This window comes from Aythya marila (genome assembly GCF_965140915.1).
Source record: "Aythya marila genome assembly, chromosome: 9".
Taxonomy (NCBI): domain Eukaryota; kingdom Metazoa; phylum Chordata; class Aves; order Anseriformes; family Anatidae; genus Aythya; species Aythya marila.
In genome coordinates this window covers 17,655,956-17,676,621 of record NC_139050.1, presented here as the reverse complement: position 1 = coordinate 17,676,621, position 20,666 = coordinate 17,655,956, and the positions used below count along the sequence as shown (strand labels likewise).

Here is a 20,666-nt window from a genome sequence, read left to right as displayed (position 1 = left end):
AAAGGAAGGCTCTTGAGCTCCCAAGCAGGTTGGCTCCTGATGTGCATCTAAATGCAGAAATTTATCAAAAACCTGCTGTAGAGCCATAGAGCTTTCCTTACAAAAATACCGAGGGCAGAAAGATCCTGTCCCTATCAGAGAGCTGAAAGCCCGTCTGGAGAAGCGGTAAGAAAACTCAACAATGAATCCTTTCAGAGTGAAGATCCCTTGAACAAAGAATTAGAAACTGGCGCTACTCTTAATAGCATCTCTGGCAATATCCATTATGTCTCATGTGGTACACAGCATGGTGCTGAATTACCTGTAAAGAAAGGTGGCTCTGTATATAGCGTGGAAGAAAGCAATAATGGTGTGGGCAACACAGTCCTGGTAGTTTTCAACAACTATAAAAGGAAATGCTGTTGCAAAAGGAGTGGAATGGAACTTGTGGCCCCTTGACAACCAGAAAGAGGTCCAAATTTAGCCATAATACTGTAAAAAAGAGATCTTTATTTATGATGCATAAGAAACTTTCTATGGTTAAATTTCGGTATAGAATTAGAAAATCCCCAGAACTTCGAGCAAGAGGCAAAACCTGCAAACTGAGAAAAATCAAGCCGAGGTGGGTGGAGAAAGTTACAAGGGACCATCGAGAGACGTTCCAGCGGGATTTCGAAGGTGGATTGTGTAGTTGGTTTTCCTACTGGAAATCTAAAAGTGACCGTCTTTGGAACCGGTACAGCCTATCAGATATGAACAATAATACACCCAAATCTGCAGGCGAGGAGAAGGAAGTACGTGCACCTGAGACCTGCAGTGCGCAGGATGCGTTGCCGTGCGCCCAGCTGGGTTCTGAGGAGCCGGGATCCACGGGGCAGGATGGTGCTGCTGCTGCTGTGCTGCCCGCACCGCCTGCTGGAGCCTCCCCGGAGGCAGGGACCTTGCCCAGTGTGGAGGCTGCCGAGGTTTTGGCAGAGGATCGTTCCTCTGACACGTTGATCTCTGTGACAGGCAAGGAAATGGCTGTTTCGGGTCAAGATGATGCAGAACCAAGTGAAATTATGGGTGTAGACGGACTGATGCTGCTACAGTCCTCCTTGCAGGATTCTGCTGTCAGTGACAATTTTGCAAATGGACCTTCCTCCATGGAGCTGGCGCAAAATGAGGACAACTCTAGCCAAATGGAAGTGGAGGGCTCCTTAAACCTGGACGTTTTTAGTGCAAAGTTACTCGATCACCCGTACTGTAAAAGTCCTCTTGATGAGCCTTCCCTGGAAAGCACAGGACTGAAATCAGGAACTCAGAAGGGAGGCAAAAGGAACAGTCAGAAAGCTTCTGGGGTGGCCGACGAGCAGTTGGCAACGTGGCTTTGTGGTATACCTTTTACACATCTTTGGGCTCCCGGGAGTTCCTGAAAACTGCTGGATGCCTCGTGGAGTTCACATGTTGCTTTTAATTCCTTTATTGAAATAGATCCTTGTTTTGCATTGTAAAAGGCACTTAGCATAATGCTCAATGAAATGAGGCTTTATAGGGGAGAACTGCATGAAGGCCAAATTAATGCTTATCTGATAAGCTGTTTGTGAGGGATAGGTGGATAATGCCTCTGCTTTTTATTTGGAGAATGCAATGTAATTGAATTGGAATCTTTGTGGAAAATCGTTGGTAGACACTTTACATGTCTCTTATCATGTGGTTTCAGAAGATGATACAGGGTTGAAACTTCCAATTTTTTTAATGGTTGTTAATTATTATTCCTAACTCGGTATTTGAAAACCCTTAGTGTTCTAATACTTCCTTCTGGTGTTTTTCACTTACCTTTTGCTCTGTCTGAAACTAACTCATGCAATTTCATTAACCCAGGTTTTAAGAGCCAAGTATTGGTCATTATCAAGTGGTTTTCCCCATGATTGTTTGTGAAGTAGGTTGAATGAATCTTCTTAAAGAATATTTTTCTAAAAAGACAGAACTAGTCTCTCTGGAGCAGAGGCTTAGTAGAAAGGCTTTGGGATTTTTTTAGGCAGTGCTGAGCGTGCAGTATTTGATAGTTTCTAACGTGGATCATGGTAAAAATAGCAATTGGTGTCTTAGCTATGTATACCAGCATACTATGCACATAGTAAGGAGTAGCAAAGTAAGGTGATGTGCCACCTACTACCTTTAGTACAGTGTTCAAGTTCAGCAGGCTTCTGATGCCTGAAGTCCTCCTTTGGAGAAGCAGGCTTTGTAAATTCCCACAAACCTGCAGCTAGTGTCAGCTAGTGTTAAAGGGACTGCTTCAAGTTTGACGTGCTCTCATTTTTCTGCCCTCCTTTTTATCCTTGCCTAGCACTCTGCCTTTCCCTCCCCTGCAAATGTGCAAGTGAATCCCTAAAGCACAATGCGAAGAAGGACACTTTGGACCTCAGAACGTGATTTAGCTTTCCTTACCTGCAAGTTAGTGTGGGATGTGTTTTCTCTGTGACTGACTTCACGTGATCCAGCGAGGACCAGGCATTGTGTAAAAAACTGAGGAAAAATGGTGGTGCCACAGCAAGCAGACCACTTCTGCAACGGAGTTCTGAAGTTTGTCCAGCAGAAAAAGGGATGTTGGCCTTCTGTAACAGTCAAGAACCCAGCTTGTATCAGGGTAGTTCAAGGTTAAAAAGCTTTGGGGTCTGATAGGCCATCGTGTTCCTGTTTGTGGGAGGCCTGAATAGCTTCAGAAAAACAAAAAGAAGGAAACAAAAAAGCCAGAAAATGCACTAAACTTTCTCACTCTTTGGCAATTTTAACAGATTTCTTACCTAGCTTCTCAATGGAAGTAGGTTCCCATTTTCCTCACAGCTGGGGGCTCTTCTCTGAGGGCTGGCACCAGGTCTGTGTTATCTACACGTTCATACTTCTCAGTTCTCCCAGCTGAAAACTTGCAAAATATTGTAGTTTTGGTATAACTGTACATAATTTCTTTGTGTGTTTGGGAGTGATTTTAAGAATTAACTGCATACCTAAAAGATCCTGGCAGCCATTCTAGGGTAGATGCTCTTGAGTTTTGAATTCCTGTGTAGCAGCTGACCATGGGTGTTAATGGGCAGCAGCGTTTAGTGCGTTCTGAGGTACTGTTAGGTATCAAACAGGGCTCTGGTAAATCCTCTTTGTAGTGCTTGTATGGTCTTGTATCAGAGCTGAGCTCCATATTTTCCTCCTCGAGTTACTCACAGTTACACCAGCTCAAATGAGGTCAGAATTAGAGGTTTCCTAGAGCTCTGCTACTCTGAGTTGTAACTATGAGAACAATCCTTTTTGTGAGTATGAACAAACAGCTTTTTAATGTTTTATGTATTAAGAGAACTATGTACACTTAAAAGTCCCATACATCTTTTTATGTAGACTTCTAATCAGTGAGAAATACCCTTCCTGTCACAGTCTACTAAGATGTAAGGGATAAAAGTTGTAGGTAAGTGAGTGGCAGAGTTGCAGGGAAGGGTATCTCCTCGCGAAGGATTCTTTCTTGTTGTCTGCTCTCAGCCTTCAAGCCTCCCTTCCTTCTGTGACACCTCCAGGTGTAGTTCTTGCTCTATCTCCGCTGCTTTTCCTGCCTCTCTGTGTTTTGGTCTTGGTCTCTCTCCTTTCTTTTTTGTTCTTCCCTTACTGCTGTTCTCCTGGCACTTCCTTCTGTCAGGTGTTTCTCATCTTGCTTCTTCCCATCCTGATCTTTGAAAGTTTCCAGGAAATATCCTTAGAGTCTTAGTAAGCAGAGAACTAGGCACGTACTGCAGCACCCAGGGATACTCTCTCCCCTCACACCCAGGCCTGAGAAGGGTACTGGAATTTGGGCTAGTGCAATTTCCCTGGGCTCTGTTCTCACATCCAGCTTTCCCTCTGTACATACAACACATGTTCTCTGCTGCATTTGGAAGTTCATTTTCAGAGAGCTGCAGAACTTGGTCTTTTATTCCCTTCTTCACTAGTAAGTGTTGAAATCCTGCTTTCTGTTCTCTTTCATTCTAAAATTAGTTTTGGATGCTTGGGTGGGATTTGTGTCTCCGCTGTTCTAGTATTGTCTGAGGGGGAAAAAAAAAGGAATCTATTTCCTAGTTGTTGGGTTTGAGGGTTTTTTTTGGGGAAAAAAAGTCCAGTATTCATCTCTTGGTTAATTTCCAGCTAATATCTTGTAGTTTTGGTGTTAGGGTTGTCCAGTGCTTTCCCAAACAAGGACACTAGGACACTGGGGTGAATGAGTTAGCCTTGCTGAGGTCTGGCTGGTGTCCCTTCTGTTTGTAATGCTGGTGCCAGGGGAGCTGAACCCTGCAAACACTCTGCATGCCAGGGCTGTTAGCATTTGAGGAAAGTAATTCTGCATGCCATAAGGAGAAGGGACTGGCTTTTCAATGAGAACTGTTGCAGAAACTGATAGCTCTTCATGTTGTGGTAAAATTATTTAAGATGCTAATTGAAACAGGCAGTGGGCTGGATTCTCTTCAATGTACTGGTATAATTAGTTTGATGTAGATATGTGTGTATGTGGCATGAATGGGGTCTGATCTTTTCCTCTAAAAGCTGAATGATCAGATTTCTGCCTCTTTATTTTTGTCCTCCTCCCCCCAATCCGGCTGTTATTTATGTTGCCAATTTGAGCTTGTTTCTTTCCCTTTTTTAACATATACTTACCATGTGCGATGCTGTCTGTTGGTTGGGTGTGGAACCATTGCTGCTCGTACTAGGAGGGAGTGACTACTTTATCAGAGCTTGCATTTTTTTTTTCTTTTTTTCTTTTTCACATGTTTGTGCTTTCATTTTTCTGGTGTATTTAAAGGATTCCTAGATGAAGTTATGAAGAAGTATGGCAGTTTAGTTCCACTCTGTGAAAAAGATGTCATGGGAAGATTAAAAGAAGTCTTTAATGAAGATTTCTCCCATAGGTGTGTAGCAGTATCACGTTCTTGACTTTATAAAGGACAAATTGCTTGCATTGCTACCGTGTGCTCCGTGTCTAACACCTTAAGGATTAGAAGTTTGTTTGATATGACCTTGACATTGACTTACTTTTTTCTGCCTCTTCAATCCCGTTTTAGAAAACCTTTTATCACCAGGGAAATCATGAAGTATCGGGAAAAACATCCAAAAACCTCCACTTGCAATTTCCGGGTCTTCTATAATAAGCACATGCTAGATATGGACGATTTAGCTACACTGGAAGGCCAGAACTGGCTGAATGACCAGGTCAGAGATGCTCGGTGTTTACGTGGCTCTTTACCCCTTTTTAGCCCTTTTATGTCAGGGTGTCAGTTGCTCACCTTCTACATTATAGGTCGGCTCCCCTTACTTGAGAAATTAAAGAACATGGGGAGCAGCTTTTACAAGGGCGAGTGCAGTAATCGTGGTTACAAGCCTGGAAGACAGGAGGTGTCACAACTAAGCTGCTTCCTTTTGCAGAAATGATACCGCACTATTTTGAGAAAATAATGGCTACCCACATGTGTTTTAGGGTCTCCCCCCGGCCCCAAGCTCAATAGGAGAAAAGCAGAACAGCAGAGTGAAGCAGCAGGCTGGCCCCCAGCCAAAAACCCAAGAAGGCTGTAGTTCCCAGGGCATGCACTGGTACACTTAAATTGAATTAAACTGCATTTCAGATTGAAGCAGACTTCAAGCAGCCAGTTACAGAGTCTCTCTCTGGGCAGACCACTATTAGTTCCAGAGCGCTTGTCCTTCAGACTGCAGCAGAACGTTACTGTAATTGCTCGGCTCCTTATTGCTGCTTTAAGTGGGGAAGGCCCTGCTTTTTTTATGGGAACTTGTGAATTTGGGTTTTACGAAGTTGTTCTGTACATGCTCAAATATTTACTAACTCTTGCAGATAATTAACATGTATGGTGAACTCATAATGGATGCAGTCCCTGAAAAGGTGAGGGTTTTTGTTTTTACGTGAATGTGCCTAATGAGAGATTGAGAGGGAAGGGCTGAATATTTCAGGTACAGGATCGAGGTTTAGCTCAGTGATGGTCTGAGTGGTTCCATTACAATTTGTTGCTGTCTGTTCAAATTTTCTTCCTTCCCTGCACTAAAACAGTTTTCAGTGCTGCCACTCGTTTCAGGAATCTGTTGCATTAGCTCTGCAGGTGGTCTCAGTGCTAGCCTGATGTTACTGACCTACCTGTGGAAGGCAGGTGCCCCGTTTGCTCCCATCCCACAATCCTTTCTCCCCTGAAGGTTTCTGTCTCCATCTTGTCTGCTTCTAAAGCACTTTATCCATGCCCTTGTTCACCAGTACAGTGTTTTAGCTGAAATTTCCACTAAATACAGATCTCCGCTGAGATGACAGACCATGAACGGTGGAATCCGAGCCATGCACATGCGCTGCTTGTGCACATCCACCCCGCAGTTGTGGGGGCCACAGCAGCTCAAACTGCTTCTGCCGTCTGCCTGCTGAAGAGGAATGGACACAGAGTGGCTCCATGCAGCACTTGCTGGTTTGTGCATCCTCAGCAGAGTGTTTACTGCTATCCACCAGCAGTGTCTAACTGTTGGTGGCACTTAAAATAAAAAAAATAAAAAAAAAAAAAAAGGAAAAGAAAACAACAACCCCCTCTTCTGTCACTAAATTTGCAGCAGCGGCAATTATAAAAAGCCATCTGTTTACTGGTAGAGCTGAACAATTTTCAGGTGAGACCACAAAGGAAGAGCCAAACAAAGCCATTTTTAGATGAGCTCTGCAGAACCCAACGCTTAAAATCTTCAAGCTCAGAAGAAAGAGCGTTGTTGCTTTGATTGGTGGTGATGGTGATTCTTCATTAGTATTCTCTGTACTTCCTGAGCGTGCGCTAGGGTTGTGGTATTGGAGATTGTATCTGTTTGCTTGTGTCTGCTTTTTCTTCATAGTGCATAATTGAAATCCTCATGGGAGATTTTGTGCTGGTACCTCAGAATGTGGTTTTGAAGTCTGCTGGCATAGCTAATGGCTGTTAGCCTGCATTTTCAGATGCTGAATTTTCTAACTTTTTTAAAGTAATAACTCAAGTCTTCTACCACCTCTACACTAGCAGAATTATCAAAAACAGATGTTGCAGTTTTGCATTTGTATTAATCCATTCCTGTAATTGCAAGAAGCTAAGCATGGGGGATAACAGTGTTAACCTGGAGCTAAATAATTGTTTTTAACATAAGTCTGCATTTTTTTTCCATAAACGTAGGTTTTTAGTTACTCAAAAAACAGATGTGGTTTAACTTAAAAATGCTTTTAAATAGCACAATATAGTTTTTGTCTGAAGTCTGGAGCTGGTCATAGTAGTTGCATACAAATGACCATGTTGTTGGATTAAATCTCATAACTGTTTTGATGAAATTTATTTTGATTTTTTTTTTTTTTTGAGTCTCAGAGCTTCCAGCAACTAGAAGCCAAAGTTACTCCCTTTTTCACCACCCCCATTTTGCCAGCCCAATGATCTCTTCCTTAATCCCTGCAAAGAACAACACAAACTAACTCCTTGTCCTGGTGTTTTTCTCCCGGTCCCATCCCAAACAAAAAAAATTAAACATGATATGCCTGGAGATATCAAAGTGTAAATACAAATGCTGCAATGACTCACATCATATATTATGGGGAAAGAAAGCTTGCTTTCTTTGTCTGCTGAAGAACAGCGATAGTTTAGGCTTGGCAAAGCCTCTGTTTGTCCCTACTGGGGTTCTGTTTCAAAAACCTGCATTAAATAATGCCTCATTGCAAGTTGTTTTATATAAATTCTCCTGGGGGAGGGGGAATGACTGTGCATGAAGATTTCTGTGCTCATTCCTCCTCTCTCTCTTTTTTAGGTTCATTTCTTTAACAGCTTTTTTCATAGACAGCTCGTTACCAAAGGATATAATGGGGTAAAACGATGGACTAAAAAGGTATCGTTTAACTCCACGTTGTCAATGCTGTGGTTTTGGGGATGGGTTGAATCACTAACTTGAAACTGGGAGCAATGTGTTATCTGGAAAGGATGGGTTTGGAAAGGAGCTGTGCAAAGTGAGCTGTGGTCACTAGAATCAGTAGGGTGATACTGTTCAAGTTGGCTTGCTTACGTTGTGAAACTGTACTTTGAATAGCTTCATCTTCGGTGGTAGGTTATCTCTTTGTGTATGTTCATGCAAGCTGCTAATTTAGCTGCAAGAAATATCTCTTACTGCTCCTGACAGTGCCAGGTACACTAATCTACTGGAGAGCAAACTTAATTTTGCTTCTTCCATTTATCTCAAGCTCGGATTGTTTGGTTAAAATAAAATTTTTACTCCTGAGTAACATATGCAGGTATTAGCAGAAAATAGAGACCAATAATTAATAAGCCATACTGTTGTTTTCATAACGAGGACAGAATTTGCCTTGCTTTCTGGAACCCACACCATATCAAGGGTTGTAATATTTTCTGGGGTAGCTAATACAAAGAGCAGCACTCTTTTCTGTGAACATTTGTCCTTTCTAATGTGGGAGATGAGGCAAGACTAATCAAGGACCACGCTTGAATGTATGATCTTTCTGCAGGAGCTCTTAAGTAGCACACATCTGTGAAATGGTAGAGATGAACTCATTATCCAAATATAAAATCTATTCCTATAATTTATTAAAACCTCTTTAAAGGGACACTGAATATTGGTACTTATTACTGCAGGATTAAAAAAAAAAAAGTTCTCTCTAGCAGTCTAAAACCCAGGAAGTGAAGGTAGATTCCAGAACCAGAGCCTGTGTTCATGTTGCAGCTGAATAGGGACCAGACGAGAGCAGGACAGTTACTTAAAGACGTTCATACTTGAATTTCTGAGGACTCTCTAAAGCAAGGACAAGAGCTAGAGAGTTTCCCTTGGAAGGATTCAAGTAGACTGCCTCATTCTGCAATGTGCAATTAAGGGGAACTTGTTTCTGCTTTTCAGACATGCAAGAGCACTGTTCTGGGCTCTATAAATGTGCTCTTCTGGGACACAGGCAGCCAGAGCCCAGAAGGATGTGCTCCTCTGCCTGTAGCTGCTGTGCTTCCACAGCTCCTGCTGGTGTCTGTCCTGGCTGCTGAGCACACTGATGCTCCTGCTCCGATCTGCTGTTGTGTCAGCTACCTGGCGCTGCGCTGTCTCACTGGCACGACTCCAGGTTGCCACCATCATTTCTGTACACTGGCTCTTCATTAAAGACTCTTCCAGCTCTTGGCTGCCTGTTTCCACTCTCCTGCTACAGGTTTGCACGCCTGCAGCAATCCTTCAGCTAGGGCCACTTGAGGACTCTTGAGCTTAGCCGAGCTCTGCTGTTGCTGTACATCACAGAAGGTGTAGTTCATCTGTCTTCTTCCAGCTTTCCTTTGAGGGCCGGGCTTGCTGCTGGCTCACATCTCCTTCTCCTCTCTGAGGATGATGGATCGTTGTGTACCAAGCGTGCTGTGGTGTGGTCAGGAAGCAGTTGCTGCAGGTGGGAGCAGGGATGCTTGTGACAATCAGCACGCTGTTGGGAGCAAGGCTCTGCTGGTAACTGCTGTGAATGCTCAGACCTTTTTCTGCCTTCTGCCTCCTGCTGCTACTCAAAAAATACACTTTTCTTTCCTACAAATGACCTGCCTTGTACCAGTGTGCAGCAATTATGTACTGTTCAAATTGCACGGTGCTTTAAAAAAAAAAAGGCAATCTTTCCACAGGGTGAGTTAATTTAATTCAGTATTCTATTTCTGCTTATTTTCTGTACTATACCACCAAAAACCCAGCAATTAGACAACCATTTAGAGAGGAGCTGGGAGAAGGAAGATCATGAAAGGCCCTGGCTTGACTGGCTTCCAAAAGCATAAGGGCTCATCTGCCTCACAGACACGGGGGGTGTTGTATCTGATCTCCTTGTTCTGTACTTTTAAGACCTTCTCCCTCATTTGCCTGCCTTTGGCCACGGTACATCTGCTACGGCATGAAGTTCGAGGAGGCATGGATCTACTTTGTCTTCTCCCCCTCCCTTCCTCTGCTCACCAGAGCACTCCTCTCCTGCGTTCCTCAGACCAGGCACAGAGCCTGCCTCACGGCAGAGGGAGTCGAGCTCCACCAGCCTGCTGGGTTTGTGGGATGCTTGTCAGCACAGCTGCACAATGTGTCACCTACCCGGGATGTGGATCTCGTGAAGCCAGTGGGATTCATGCTGCAGGAATGCCGTTACCGAGATATGTGACCAACCCCTATTGAGTCTCAGCTGTATTCCCATTGTTACTCAAAAGCAATCCCACTTGAACGCAGTTGTTGAAGCGTAATGTGAGCAGACTTTTGCCACAAACACAGTGGTGACTAGCTCTGGTACTGTACAGTGCTCCTTAGCTACTTCCTGTGCTCTAACTATTTTTGTGTCTGCTCATAAGTTGTGTGCGAGAGAAACATGAGGAATGTACTGGAAGAGAACTGAAGAGCTTCAGTTAGGGGGTGGTGGGTGGGTAGGAGATCTGGGTATGATTCATCGCATGCTTTGCTGTGTTGTGCCTCTGGAATTGTCTCTAATGTGTATTGTTCTTCTTGCCAGGTGGACTTGTTCAAAAAGACTCTCCTGTTAATTCCTATTCACCTGGAAGTCCACTGGTCCCTCATTACTGTGAACATCCCCAGTCGAATCATTTCATTTTATGATTCCCAAGGCATTCATTTTAAGTTTTGTGTAGAGGTAAGAGTGGCAGCTGTTGGCAAAGTTTGAACTGTTTGCTTAAACCAACAACCCCCCTTTTCCTTTTCTCTCTTAAACTTTAAATGCAGTACGTCTGCTGTCCTGCTGTCTGTGAAATGAGAATCAGCTTGCTCTGCTGAGGAGGAATCTGAAGCACAGATTTGGGGGGTCCTAGAGTGAATCCACGCCAGGGAGTTGAAGTCAGATTGCATATTGCCTAAATAGCCTGACTGTGTAGTCCACACACCTCTTACTGCTCTGTCTTGCCACTCCCACCAAAAGCAGGGGCTTGAAGCCGCGGGCCGTGGGTAAGCAGGTAGTCAGGAGGAGAGTAAGAGCAGTTCTTTAAACTGCAAAAGGGCTTGCCTTTAGGAAATGACAAACTGGGGTCCTTTTTTGGAGGAGGTTGCCTAGGTGAGAGAACAGGACTGAAGATGCTATAGTGCTGCCCAGTGGGGTTTATGTGTTACTGTGCTATTAACAGTGTGTTGCCTTTTTCCTCTGTCCGCACGAGTACGGGGTGAGTACCTCTGATTATAAACCTGCAACCTTTTGAAGCTACTACCTGAACGCTGGAGTTAAAATATCAGTCTTTCTTGTGAAGAACAGTCAGGAAGTTTTTGCTGGGACTAGCGAATTGTAATGACCCTCTTACAAAAGCTAATTTTGTCGACTTAATTGCTTGTTTGATGTAGCAGCCCTCTATTTTTAACTGTGTGTAGTTGTTGGCTTACAGCAGAGTAGTAATTATTGTACCCGGGAGAGTTCCCAGCTAGGACTTCTGAATGAAGATACGAGCTTCCTTCTGGCATTTGCTGAAGGTGAAGCTGATGTTTGTTCGGGGAGTGAGAGACCTCCTGCTCTCTAGCTTCTGAACCTGCTGCGTAAACCAGGAGGCCCTCTCAGCAGCCCTGCAGTTTCTCCCGTGGCCTTGCAATGTGGCCTCTCCCATCCCTCTCAGGGCAAGGCATTTGCACTTAATTGACTTAATTGTCTTATGAACATGAAACACTTTTCTTCTTGCCCTTTCTGGGGAGTAGGGGGTCAATACCCAAAATTCCTCTGTGGTCCAACCATTAAGGTGAACCTCAGTGTGCTGGAGTGTGTTTAAATTGTGCTATAAACCACCAGCCTGTTTACAGAGAAGGAGAAGGATTTGCTTAACCCAAGACCAGAGGCTCATTTGTCTTGCCTCCTTCTCTCGTGTCAGATTATTTTTTCCTGTATGTCACTAAAACATTCCCTGGAGCTTTGCTGATTAGCTGCAGAACTCAAAGCTTTTTGTACCGAAATTTGGGCAGGAAAAGGCTATAATCCTGAAAGTATAGGCCTTGGTGTCAGCTGAGTAAGTCGAGAGACAGCACGTGTGGGACTGCATGGTGCAGCTCTGCACGTCTGAGAGCACTCTGATTTTGTATACAAGTGCCACGGCTGCCCCAGTATTAAGTATGCCAGCATGCAGTGGGGCCGAGGGACGTTAAAGTCTCCCTTGATGGACCAGAACAAGCCTTGGTGTTAGAAGGTGCTGATCTCTTTGTCTTCAGATCTGAGCTGAGCTCCTAATGCGTAATGATACCTGAAATTTGTCCTCATTGTTAAAAGGATGCCAACAAAGATGTCAATGTCTCCCTCCTGTTTTTTAGCTGGTGAATAATAGTGGGTTGTTGTTGTTTTTTTTTTTTTTTTCCCCTTTCCTTTATAAAGAACATTCGAAAGTATTTGCTGACTGAAGCAAAAGAGAAGAATCGCCCCGAGTTTCTTCAGGGTTGGCAGACTGCTGTGACAAAGGTAAATGGCAGCCCCTCGAGTCCTGGAGTCTGACTTTCTGGCAGATTTTAGGAGATTGCTTCTAAACCCATATATTTTTTATAAGTAGTGAATTGTTTCATGCTGACTACAAGGAAGGTGGTAGGAGCTACACGGGTGGTTACACATGGGAATTAAAGCTCTGTCACTCATTCAACTCCCTCCAGGTCTTTAATACTTTCTGCAAGTGACTTGGTGATCTGAGCCTGATCTCTGGTCAGTCACATATCTGTGCAGCAAAACCTGTAGCCAGTGCCGATGTTGGAGGAAGGTCAAGGACAGAGTGAGCTGGAGACTCAGCTTCCTAACTCCTCCCAAAAGGACTGTTCTGAACTATGCTAAATGGATGGGATTTGGTGAGGGAGGGAACAGGCGAATGCTGCTGCTGCCTATATTTTATATTTGTTATGGATAGAGAGCTTTGGTCTCCAGGGCTGTTTGTAGCACATTACATTTGATCACAAGTAAACAAAGCCTGGCAGCAATAAAAGGGAATAACTTGTGTGTAGTGTAAATGAGGGAGTATGTGATTTGCGTAGCCATCCCATAATGGCTCTGAAGATATAAAACAGGTCATTGCACACTAGACACTCCCAACAACTCCCTCTTTACACAGGATTATTTTTAGATGCTGCTACGATGATAGAACGATTCCCTTCCACACTCACCCGCACCCTGTGCAGCCAAGGTTTGTCCTCCTGCAGTCTGTAAGCCGGAAGATTTGGGAGTTGAGAAAAAACATTATTTTTCCCCTTCATGTTCCAGAGGCGTAGCAGCACTAGCAAGTGGGACTTCTTAGCCCTGTATGTCAGAATTCAGCATGTCTGGCGAAGTGACAAAGGTTGAAAATTATCATTTGAGACTGCCTCGCGGAGTCCTGTTGTCTGACAGCGTGCTGCCCTTTGTGTTCTTTGAGAACCTTTGGTGTGGCAGGGGGAGGAAAGCCACTGTCGGTAGCATGGATGCCGAGAATAATCTTCCTCTAGACCTGTGTGACTTTGCTGCTATAGTTCAATCCTGTGTAAAGCAGATAGTGCTGTACAAACATTTATTTAAACTAATTGAGGAGCTGTTCTGCATAGGTTGCTAAAAGAAAATAAACTTGAAAGAAAGATTTGTAATTTGTTTTCAGGCCTATACGATATGTTTTTCTGAATGTTAGGTGTTGTTCTAACATGGTGTTGAGTGTCACCTTGCAGAAGTTGGGATCAGAATCAGTAATAACAACTCCAGTTCCTGCTGCTGAACAGTTGGTTCTGGGAACAATGTACTTAATTGTTTCGCAGAATCTGCTTTTGGACTTGAAGCAGGACTTAAAGAATTAAAGGATGGGTAAGGATCTAACACGTCTATTCATGTTTGTTTTCCTTTAGTGCATTCCACAACAGAAAAATGACAGTGACTGTGGGGTTTTTGTGCTCCAGGTAAGAGAATTGCTTTTTAAAAAGTAATCAGTAGCCTGTATTGTTCACATTGTAAATGTCCTTTTTTCAATCAAGCCTTTTCCTTTTCCTCAGTACTGCAAGTGCCTCGCCTTAGACCAGCCTTTTCAGTTCTCCCAGGAAGATATGCCCCGAGTGAGAAAAAGGATTTACAAGGAGCTGTGTGAACGCCAGCTAATAGACTAATAAAATGCAGCCAACCTAATTTCTCTGGCATTTCTGACAAGTTGCAGCTGGTGTTTGTGTACTTGAATTTCTGAAAACTTCCGTGAATTTTGAGCGATTCTCAGCTGAGTGGTGTGGCCACTGTTGTTACCTCAATTTTTTGACAAGCTCTTTAACTGGCAGAACATAACAGAGTTGCCGTATAATATTCCTTATGTCAGTTTGGTTCTTTTATGTTCTTTCCTGTATTTAATATTTATTATCTCAGCATGCATATAGGCAAAGCATGCAACTAAACCATAAAACTGTAGATTTGGTGCACCTTTGAGATGTAGCTAGAAATTGACAAATACAGGTGAATTTGTCTGGAAACATAAAGATGCATGATATGTTTTCTGATGCAATAATGCTTTGAATGTATCAAAAAAACTCAATGCCATAAAAAGAACAGCTGGAACCTATTTGAGTATTCTGTTGTCCCTGATGTGGCCGTATAGTACCGAATTACCACTTTTTAGGGTGGCTGAACAACTCATCTACAGATTTAATTTCTGGAGACCTCTTTTTTAAATAGCTGAAGTTGCTAATAAAGTTTGTTCTGTTAACACTTAACCAGCTGTCATTATCAGCCTGTCACTACAGATAAAAAGCAGCCCTTGCACAAAAAGAAAGCTTCAGCCCTTGTCTGTATAATAAAAAGTGCAAAGGTGTTCAGTCAGATTGATAATATGTTCCTATATGCTGCAGAAGTCTCCATGGTGTGTGTATTAAGGAGAATTATAAACCTGGCCCTGAAGAGGCACAGCTCAGATAAGATACTAAGATAAAATCCTTGGCTGTAACTGTTTAAATCTCAGATGGCTTTGAGTCATTTTTCAGTTCCGCAATATGAAATGAAATGTACCATTTTGCATCTCCCTTCAGCTCTGTCTTCAAATGAATTCCCTTCTAGCTTGTTGTCTTTAACCTCCCATTGGCTTTTTCCTTTATTCAAATATAAATTAATTCATTTCTCTTGCATCTGCTATTTGATTGTCTCAAGCATCCCTAGCTTCGTTTGCGTTCAGTAGCACTCATGCTTGGGAATAATAGCACTTGTGGTGGGTAGGAACACAAAAAAATTGTTCTGCTCCAGAGGGGATGGAGGCTGTAAATCCAACGCTGAACTTTGCCGTATTGTTACACTGAGCAGGGATAAGTGAGAACAGTGGATCTTGAGACTTTTGTTTTTTCGCCTTGATCTGTAAGCTGTGGCTTGAAGAAAGCCCGTTTTGTCTGAAGAGGCTGCTGTATGGGACTGCTACAGCAGCAAATGCCTTCGCTGTGTTTTTGGGCCAGTTGAGGAAGTGAGCCCAGGGGAAAACTGTTCTCAGTGCTCAACGTCATCTGTTGCACAGATTCACTTTGACTCGGTGTCTGTCCATAGCCCTGACTTCTGACAAAAGAAGACCATGTTGACTTCCCTGTCTTGCAGATTAATTCTGGATTGAGCAAAGCCAGGTACAAATCCCTCCTAGGTTGTCAGAGGGAGCAGGGAGAAATGAGGGAATGCCAAGAGCAGTCAGGCCAGGAGATGGAAGCATGTGCGTGCTGCGTTGTGCTGGAGAAGGAGGTTCTGCAACCCACTTCCCTTGGTTGGCAGCTGGCAAGGGCTGGTTTGGTTTAGCAAGATAAGGAACATCTTTGGGCTCTTGGTTAGATAACTTAATCAAGGAATTTATGAATTAAAATTAAAAAAAAAAAAATAAATAAGACCTGGGCTGGCCAAGGATAGATTTGCCTATCGTATTGTGCAGAGGAGCCCACAGCACATGGTTTCTGTGTGTTTCTCCGAAGCGTTGCCTTATACAAACAGCAGCACCTTCTTGGGGTGAGTGTCTGGGAGCAGTGGAGGGTGACTTAAATGAAAATTGAAGCTTGGGATGCAGTTTCTCATGTGCTAGGCTGGAGCATTTAGGCTAGTGCTGCCATTCTCACCTTCTCTCCGCACTATTACGTGAATGGCACAAATGTTCATGCTGCAGTGTGGTGAGACCAGCTCAACTGATCTGGGTTAAAACTAAGCCAAAAGGCCCAGAGGAAAGAGGACTTCTTACCCCAGTGAAACTTTTCACTGAATGTTTATACCAGATGAGCAAGTGGAGCTATGTCCTCAAGCAAGACTCCCTGCAAAAGGTAACTGCAGAAGTGAGTTGCCTTTATATTCAGAACTTAAAACGTTGGTAAGGAAGTTTGAAAGATGTGCAGTGCCAGTGTGCTGGCCTGGGAGTGTCAGTGCCTCCAAGGAAGCCCCTTAGTTTTCATGAAAGATGTCATGTGCGTGGACATTTTTCATTGTGTGGGAATACGGTGGAGCTCTGGACCACATAGAGTCCTTTCCTGACACTTGGTACCTACAACTGGTTGGTAGGAATCTGTCTTCTCAATGTGGGAGTCTTTAATCCCGATCCCTTTATCAGTGGCAGCAATAAAAGCACGGTATTTCTGTGAACTTTGTGTTTAGCAGGAGTAGGGATGCTTTGAAGCAAGTGCATATGTGCACCAGATCGTGTGAGGGGAGGGGGGCTTGCATTTGAATCTGCTGCCTTGTGAGTCGGGGAACAGGGTGGGGAAAGAGGCATGTTGGAAAGTACTTCTTATGTGCTTCCTTGTCATCTAGAGGTTTGCCGACAAGTGTTCCAGTTGGTTATGGGGCAGTACAGAGAAGTTGAACTCGAGTCTCCAACTGTGAATACACCAGTGAGAGGCCTCTGAAAAAAAGGAGGGGAAATTGAAAACAGAGCTAATGTAAGCAAAGTATGTTGGTGTAGGGTGGAAATTAATCACAGGCCGTCAGAATCTCAGACTCTGTAATGGTGTATCTTGTGAAACTGGACTAATTAACTCCTCCTTGAGAATGTCTTTGATGCCTTGAAGGAGATGGACTCCATAATCTGCAGTCATTTTACCATTTCTTAAAACATTCAGAACTATGTAGAGTGTTTTTATTATGAGAGGCATATTTATGTGGATGTAGTTATGGCTGTTAGCTATTCCATTAATGTGATATTCAGAATTTCATAAATCACTCTGAACTGGTTTGGCTAATGCTTAAATTTCATGACTTGTTCGGAAGAGATTGTCTCGCTGTGCTGAATTATACAAATAGTCCCAGAACTGGTGAAGGCTCCATCTCATGCATGACAAATTCAAGCTACCTGAGTTGTAATAAACCTTAAACACAATTGGAAATAAATTATTAGTTTCCATTTTGTTTGCTTTAATCTATAGCTTAGAATGACTGTGCAGCTGATATAAATCAAACAAAAATTGAAAATGTGGCCTTGATTCTGCAGGGCAGAGAAATACCGATTGCTAAGCCTTTAGATATAGCAGAATGGAGGATGGACCTTTGTGCTGTTTAATGTGCTGTTGCTCCATTCTTACCTGGTCCTTTTGAGTGTGAAGGTGATATCTTGAATGTTTCGCTTGCACTGATCGCTGAGCCAGACAGGCTTGTGAAGAGTTGATGCCTTGAGTTGCATCTCTGGCATAATGTTCAGCCTATCTTTATTTCCTCGGAGGTTTGATTGGCATTATCTCCTGTAGCATTTATTCAAGTTAATGTGAAAACTTAAACCTTTGGAAGTGACGTAGACCGAACTCCATCGAGCAACATCTGTGTTTTGTGGGTGTGTTCTCGCATCAAATGAAGCCCATGTTCCTGTGAAGTAATAAAACTGAGTTTTACCATAAACCCTATTTTCTTTCAGCAGTTTGGTTTCATTTTAATTTTAAAAGCAACTGGTGTGATGGTTGAGGGAATGTTTGTAGCAGCTTGTTTTGGGATCCCTGTTGTATTAGGAGAAGCCTCTCCAGTTTATTAGTTCAATAACTCTGAACTGTACGCTAATGATGCTCTTTGCTCCGCAGCATCGCGGTGATATAGCTTACTGTGGTTTGAGCTGTGACAGCGTACAAGATTGGAGATGTCACATATTGCATAAATAAGGGTGGAAATCTTGCATTAGACACTTTCTACTAAGGTAGCATTTAAAAAAACACAGATCTGTCAACAGAACAGGTAGGATTTAAATTGCTTTTCTAGATCAAACTAAATTAACGCCCTTCTGGTATTGCTTGTTGATTTAGCTATGTAACTACGGAGTTAAATCTTGTCTTTGCTGAATTTTACAAAGCCATGCAGCTTGTGAATTTGTGATAATGGGGGGAATGAAGGCTTAGTGAATGACTCTTTAAGCTATTAATCATGAGACTGGCAACATCATTGTCTTTATTACGTTCATAATTTAAAAATCCTATCATGGAGGAGGAAACATGGATGCTTGTTAAATATATTCTTTCATTGGAAAGTGCTAAGAAATCAGATCATTAAAGTACAAAATCATAAGAGACACTAGAGCCTTGCCAGGAACAATAATTACTATTTATATGTAATAGGCATTGGGAGGGAAAGAGATGAGTCTGGTTTGCTTGCGCCTGAACTTAATGGATTTTATGAGTAACCAACTAGAAGAATTTGGGGATTGGATTTACTTTTCAGAGCGTGTAATATTACAAACTGCAGAGCTAAAAGCTGTTGTAAACGGAGTGAAATATCTTGAGAAATGAACTGACTTGTTTGCTCTGAACGCATGTAAGCAGGACATGTGCAAAGCAGCTCCCACCCCTGCCTGAAACTCTGGCAAGCTTTTTTTGTCGTTGTTAATTTCTGTGTTTGCCTTCAGCTTTGCTGGTATCTCATCTCTCCTGACGTGGGACTTTCTTGCAGTTCTAGACCTTACCTAATGCTTGGGTTACCTGAGCCTCCTTCCAGGCAACTTGGGGAAGTGGCTGGGAGGAGAAGGGATCGCGAATCTGTTTGCACTGCGTTGCGTTAAATGTGTCAGGGGCTGAAGGGCAGGGGAGAAACTGAGCTTTAAATAAGATGTATTTAACTGGATAATGTAGGTCAGGTCATGTTTATGGTACATGAGCTTGATACAGACAAGGAGCTGCCTTGTTTATGGAAACCTTTGGGATTAAGGAGAGAGAAATGTGGGGAAGAGATGCCTGCTGCAGGGACAATTGCTCTGCTGTGCACAGAGGAGGGTACGTCTTGCTTCGAGCCCGTGCATGTTAGATCAACTTAATGCAGGCAGCAACTGCAGCTAAAGAAGAAACTGCAGCATTCAGCTGAGCATCACGTTTGTTTAGGACAGTCGGGGCTTGACAATTTATCCTCAGCTTCTCTGACAGCTCCGGCCTATTGAAAGGCAGAGAGGCGTGCTCCTGCTCCGCTGCAAGCAGCAGGGCTGCCTGAAGGCTCTTCCAGATGAGGTTGACTCCAGCTCACCTTTCAGTTGCTGGCTTCTTTGGGTTTTCTGTTTTGTTTGTTTTAAAACAAAGGAGTCTGAGGTACAGAGAAGTTTTCGAGTGTGTACCTTCAATAAGTATGTTCTTTTCTCTTTCAGGAACCTGTCTTTGTAGATCTGCTTTCAGTGCTGTGTACTGAAGTGCTTCTGTTTCTCACACAATTAGTATAAGGAGGCAACCTTTAAGTGCTGCTATTAAAGGGCAAAGAAGAGACTTCAGGGCTTGATTTTTGGCAGAGTTTGTGGTTTTGTCCTCTGCTGGATCACAGTTCAGATGAACTTTTTTTTTTTTCCTTTAGAACCTAAATATAGCTTAAAAATGCCTAAAAGCTTTAGGCTAATGAAAAACAATGCCTTAAATTTATGGCCACCTAGCATTCTTTTAGACACTTGCTTGTCTTTAGAAGGGGCTGGGGGTGTAATTGGAGAGGATCGGTGCTCTTTAGAAACCAGGGAGCATACATGTTCAGTTCCCCCAAATCACCACTTGATTATTTTACCAGAATATCCATTAGAAACTGAACACCTGGGTGCCAGCATAGTTCCTGGCAGGGCTGTTGGCCTTTCCTGTGGCTCTGCGGGGTACCTGGGCGTAGCGGTGAGTCCCACGGCTCCTCCTGGGGTACTTTTTGACCACCAGATGTCACGCAAGCACCGTCACAGCGGCGTGCGCTCTGCGCGCCGGCTCCCTGCGCACAGCTTGACCGAGGCACGGTGTCTTCTGGTTGCGTGTCGCCTGCCACGTTGGTCCTTGTGTTCCTGCACGTTTCTCAGCAAAATCTGCACCACACTTGCAAAAAGAATGTGTACGTTAAAGCAAACACCGCCCTTCCTTCCACCCTCCATCAAATCCACTGAAAATCCCTCTGTATCAAACATGTAAGTGTTTGGCTCCGGCATGATTACTCCGGAGTCCCATCAATTTTACAAATTGACCGAAACATTTTTTGGTAGAGGAGTCTTGCATACCAGAAGTCTTTAGTCTGATCAAACTGCTGCCTTACTATAGATCATGACTGTTATTTTTATAGCTCTGTATTACCATGGCAAATGCTGGTGGTAGTGGGGGAGAAACCACATCAGTAGCTACTTCTGTCTGATTTGTGGTCATAGGCTCATAACTTGACATGGTTTTGCAAATAACTAAACAGAACCAGGAATTCGTTTAGGGGAAAGAAGAAAAAAAAAAAGTCCCCAAAAACTGCTGCATCAAATATCTTGTGTGGAGAGTCTGACTTGCTCTCAGTTTGGATCTTTTAATGGAAAATGGTTCAGAGCAATGGGAACCAGTTG

General features: G+C 43.3%; 1 protein-coding gene across 3 annotated transcripts in view; it reads left to right on the top strand.

The window, feature by feature from the left end:
* The first annotated feature begins 249 nt into the window (after positions 1 to 249).
* Positions 250 to 20,666, top strand: part of SENP5 (SUMO specific peptidase 5) — a 50,624-nt gene continuing 30,207 nt past the window's right edge. The window contains exons 1-9 of one of the 3 annotated variants that reach the window (XM_082767472.1): positions 250 to 1,353; positions 4,775 to 4,880; positions 5,034 to 5,181; positions 5,816 to 5,863; positions 7,768 to 7,845; positions 10,469 to 10,606; positions 12,311 to 12,394; positions 13,786 to 13,836; positions 13,930 to 14,480. In XM_082767472.1, the coding sequence (XP_082623598.1) occupies positions 396 to 1,353; positions 4,775 to 4,880; positions 5,034 to 5,181; positions 5,816 to 5,863; positions 7,768 to 7,845; positions 10,469 to 10,606; positions 12,311 to 12,394; positions 13,786 to 13,836; positions 13,930 to 14,040 (1,722 nt within the window). In that variant the 5' untranslated portion in view covers positions 250 to 395 and the 3' untranslated portion in view covers positions 14,041 to 14,480. Of the gene's footprint in view, positions 1,354 to 4,774; positions 4,881 to 5,033; positions 5,182 to 5,815; positions 5,864 to 7,767; positions 7,846 to 10,468; positions 10,607 to 12,310; positions 12,395 to 13,785; positions 13,837 to 13,911; positions 14,481 to 20,666 lie in introns of those variants that run through there. The other 2 variants (XM_082767471.1, XM_082767473.1) reach the window with 2 other exon arrangements.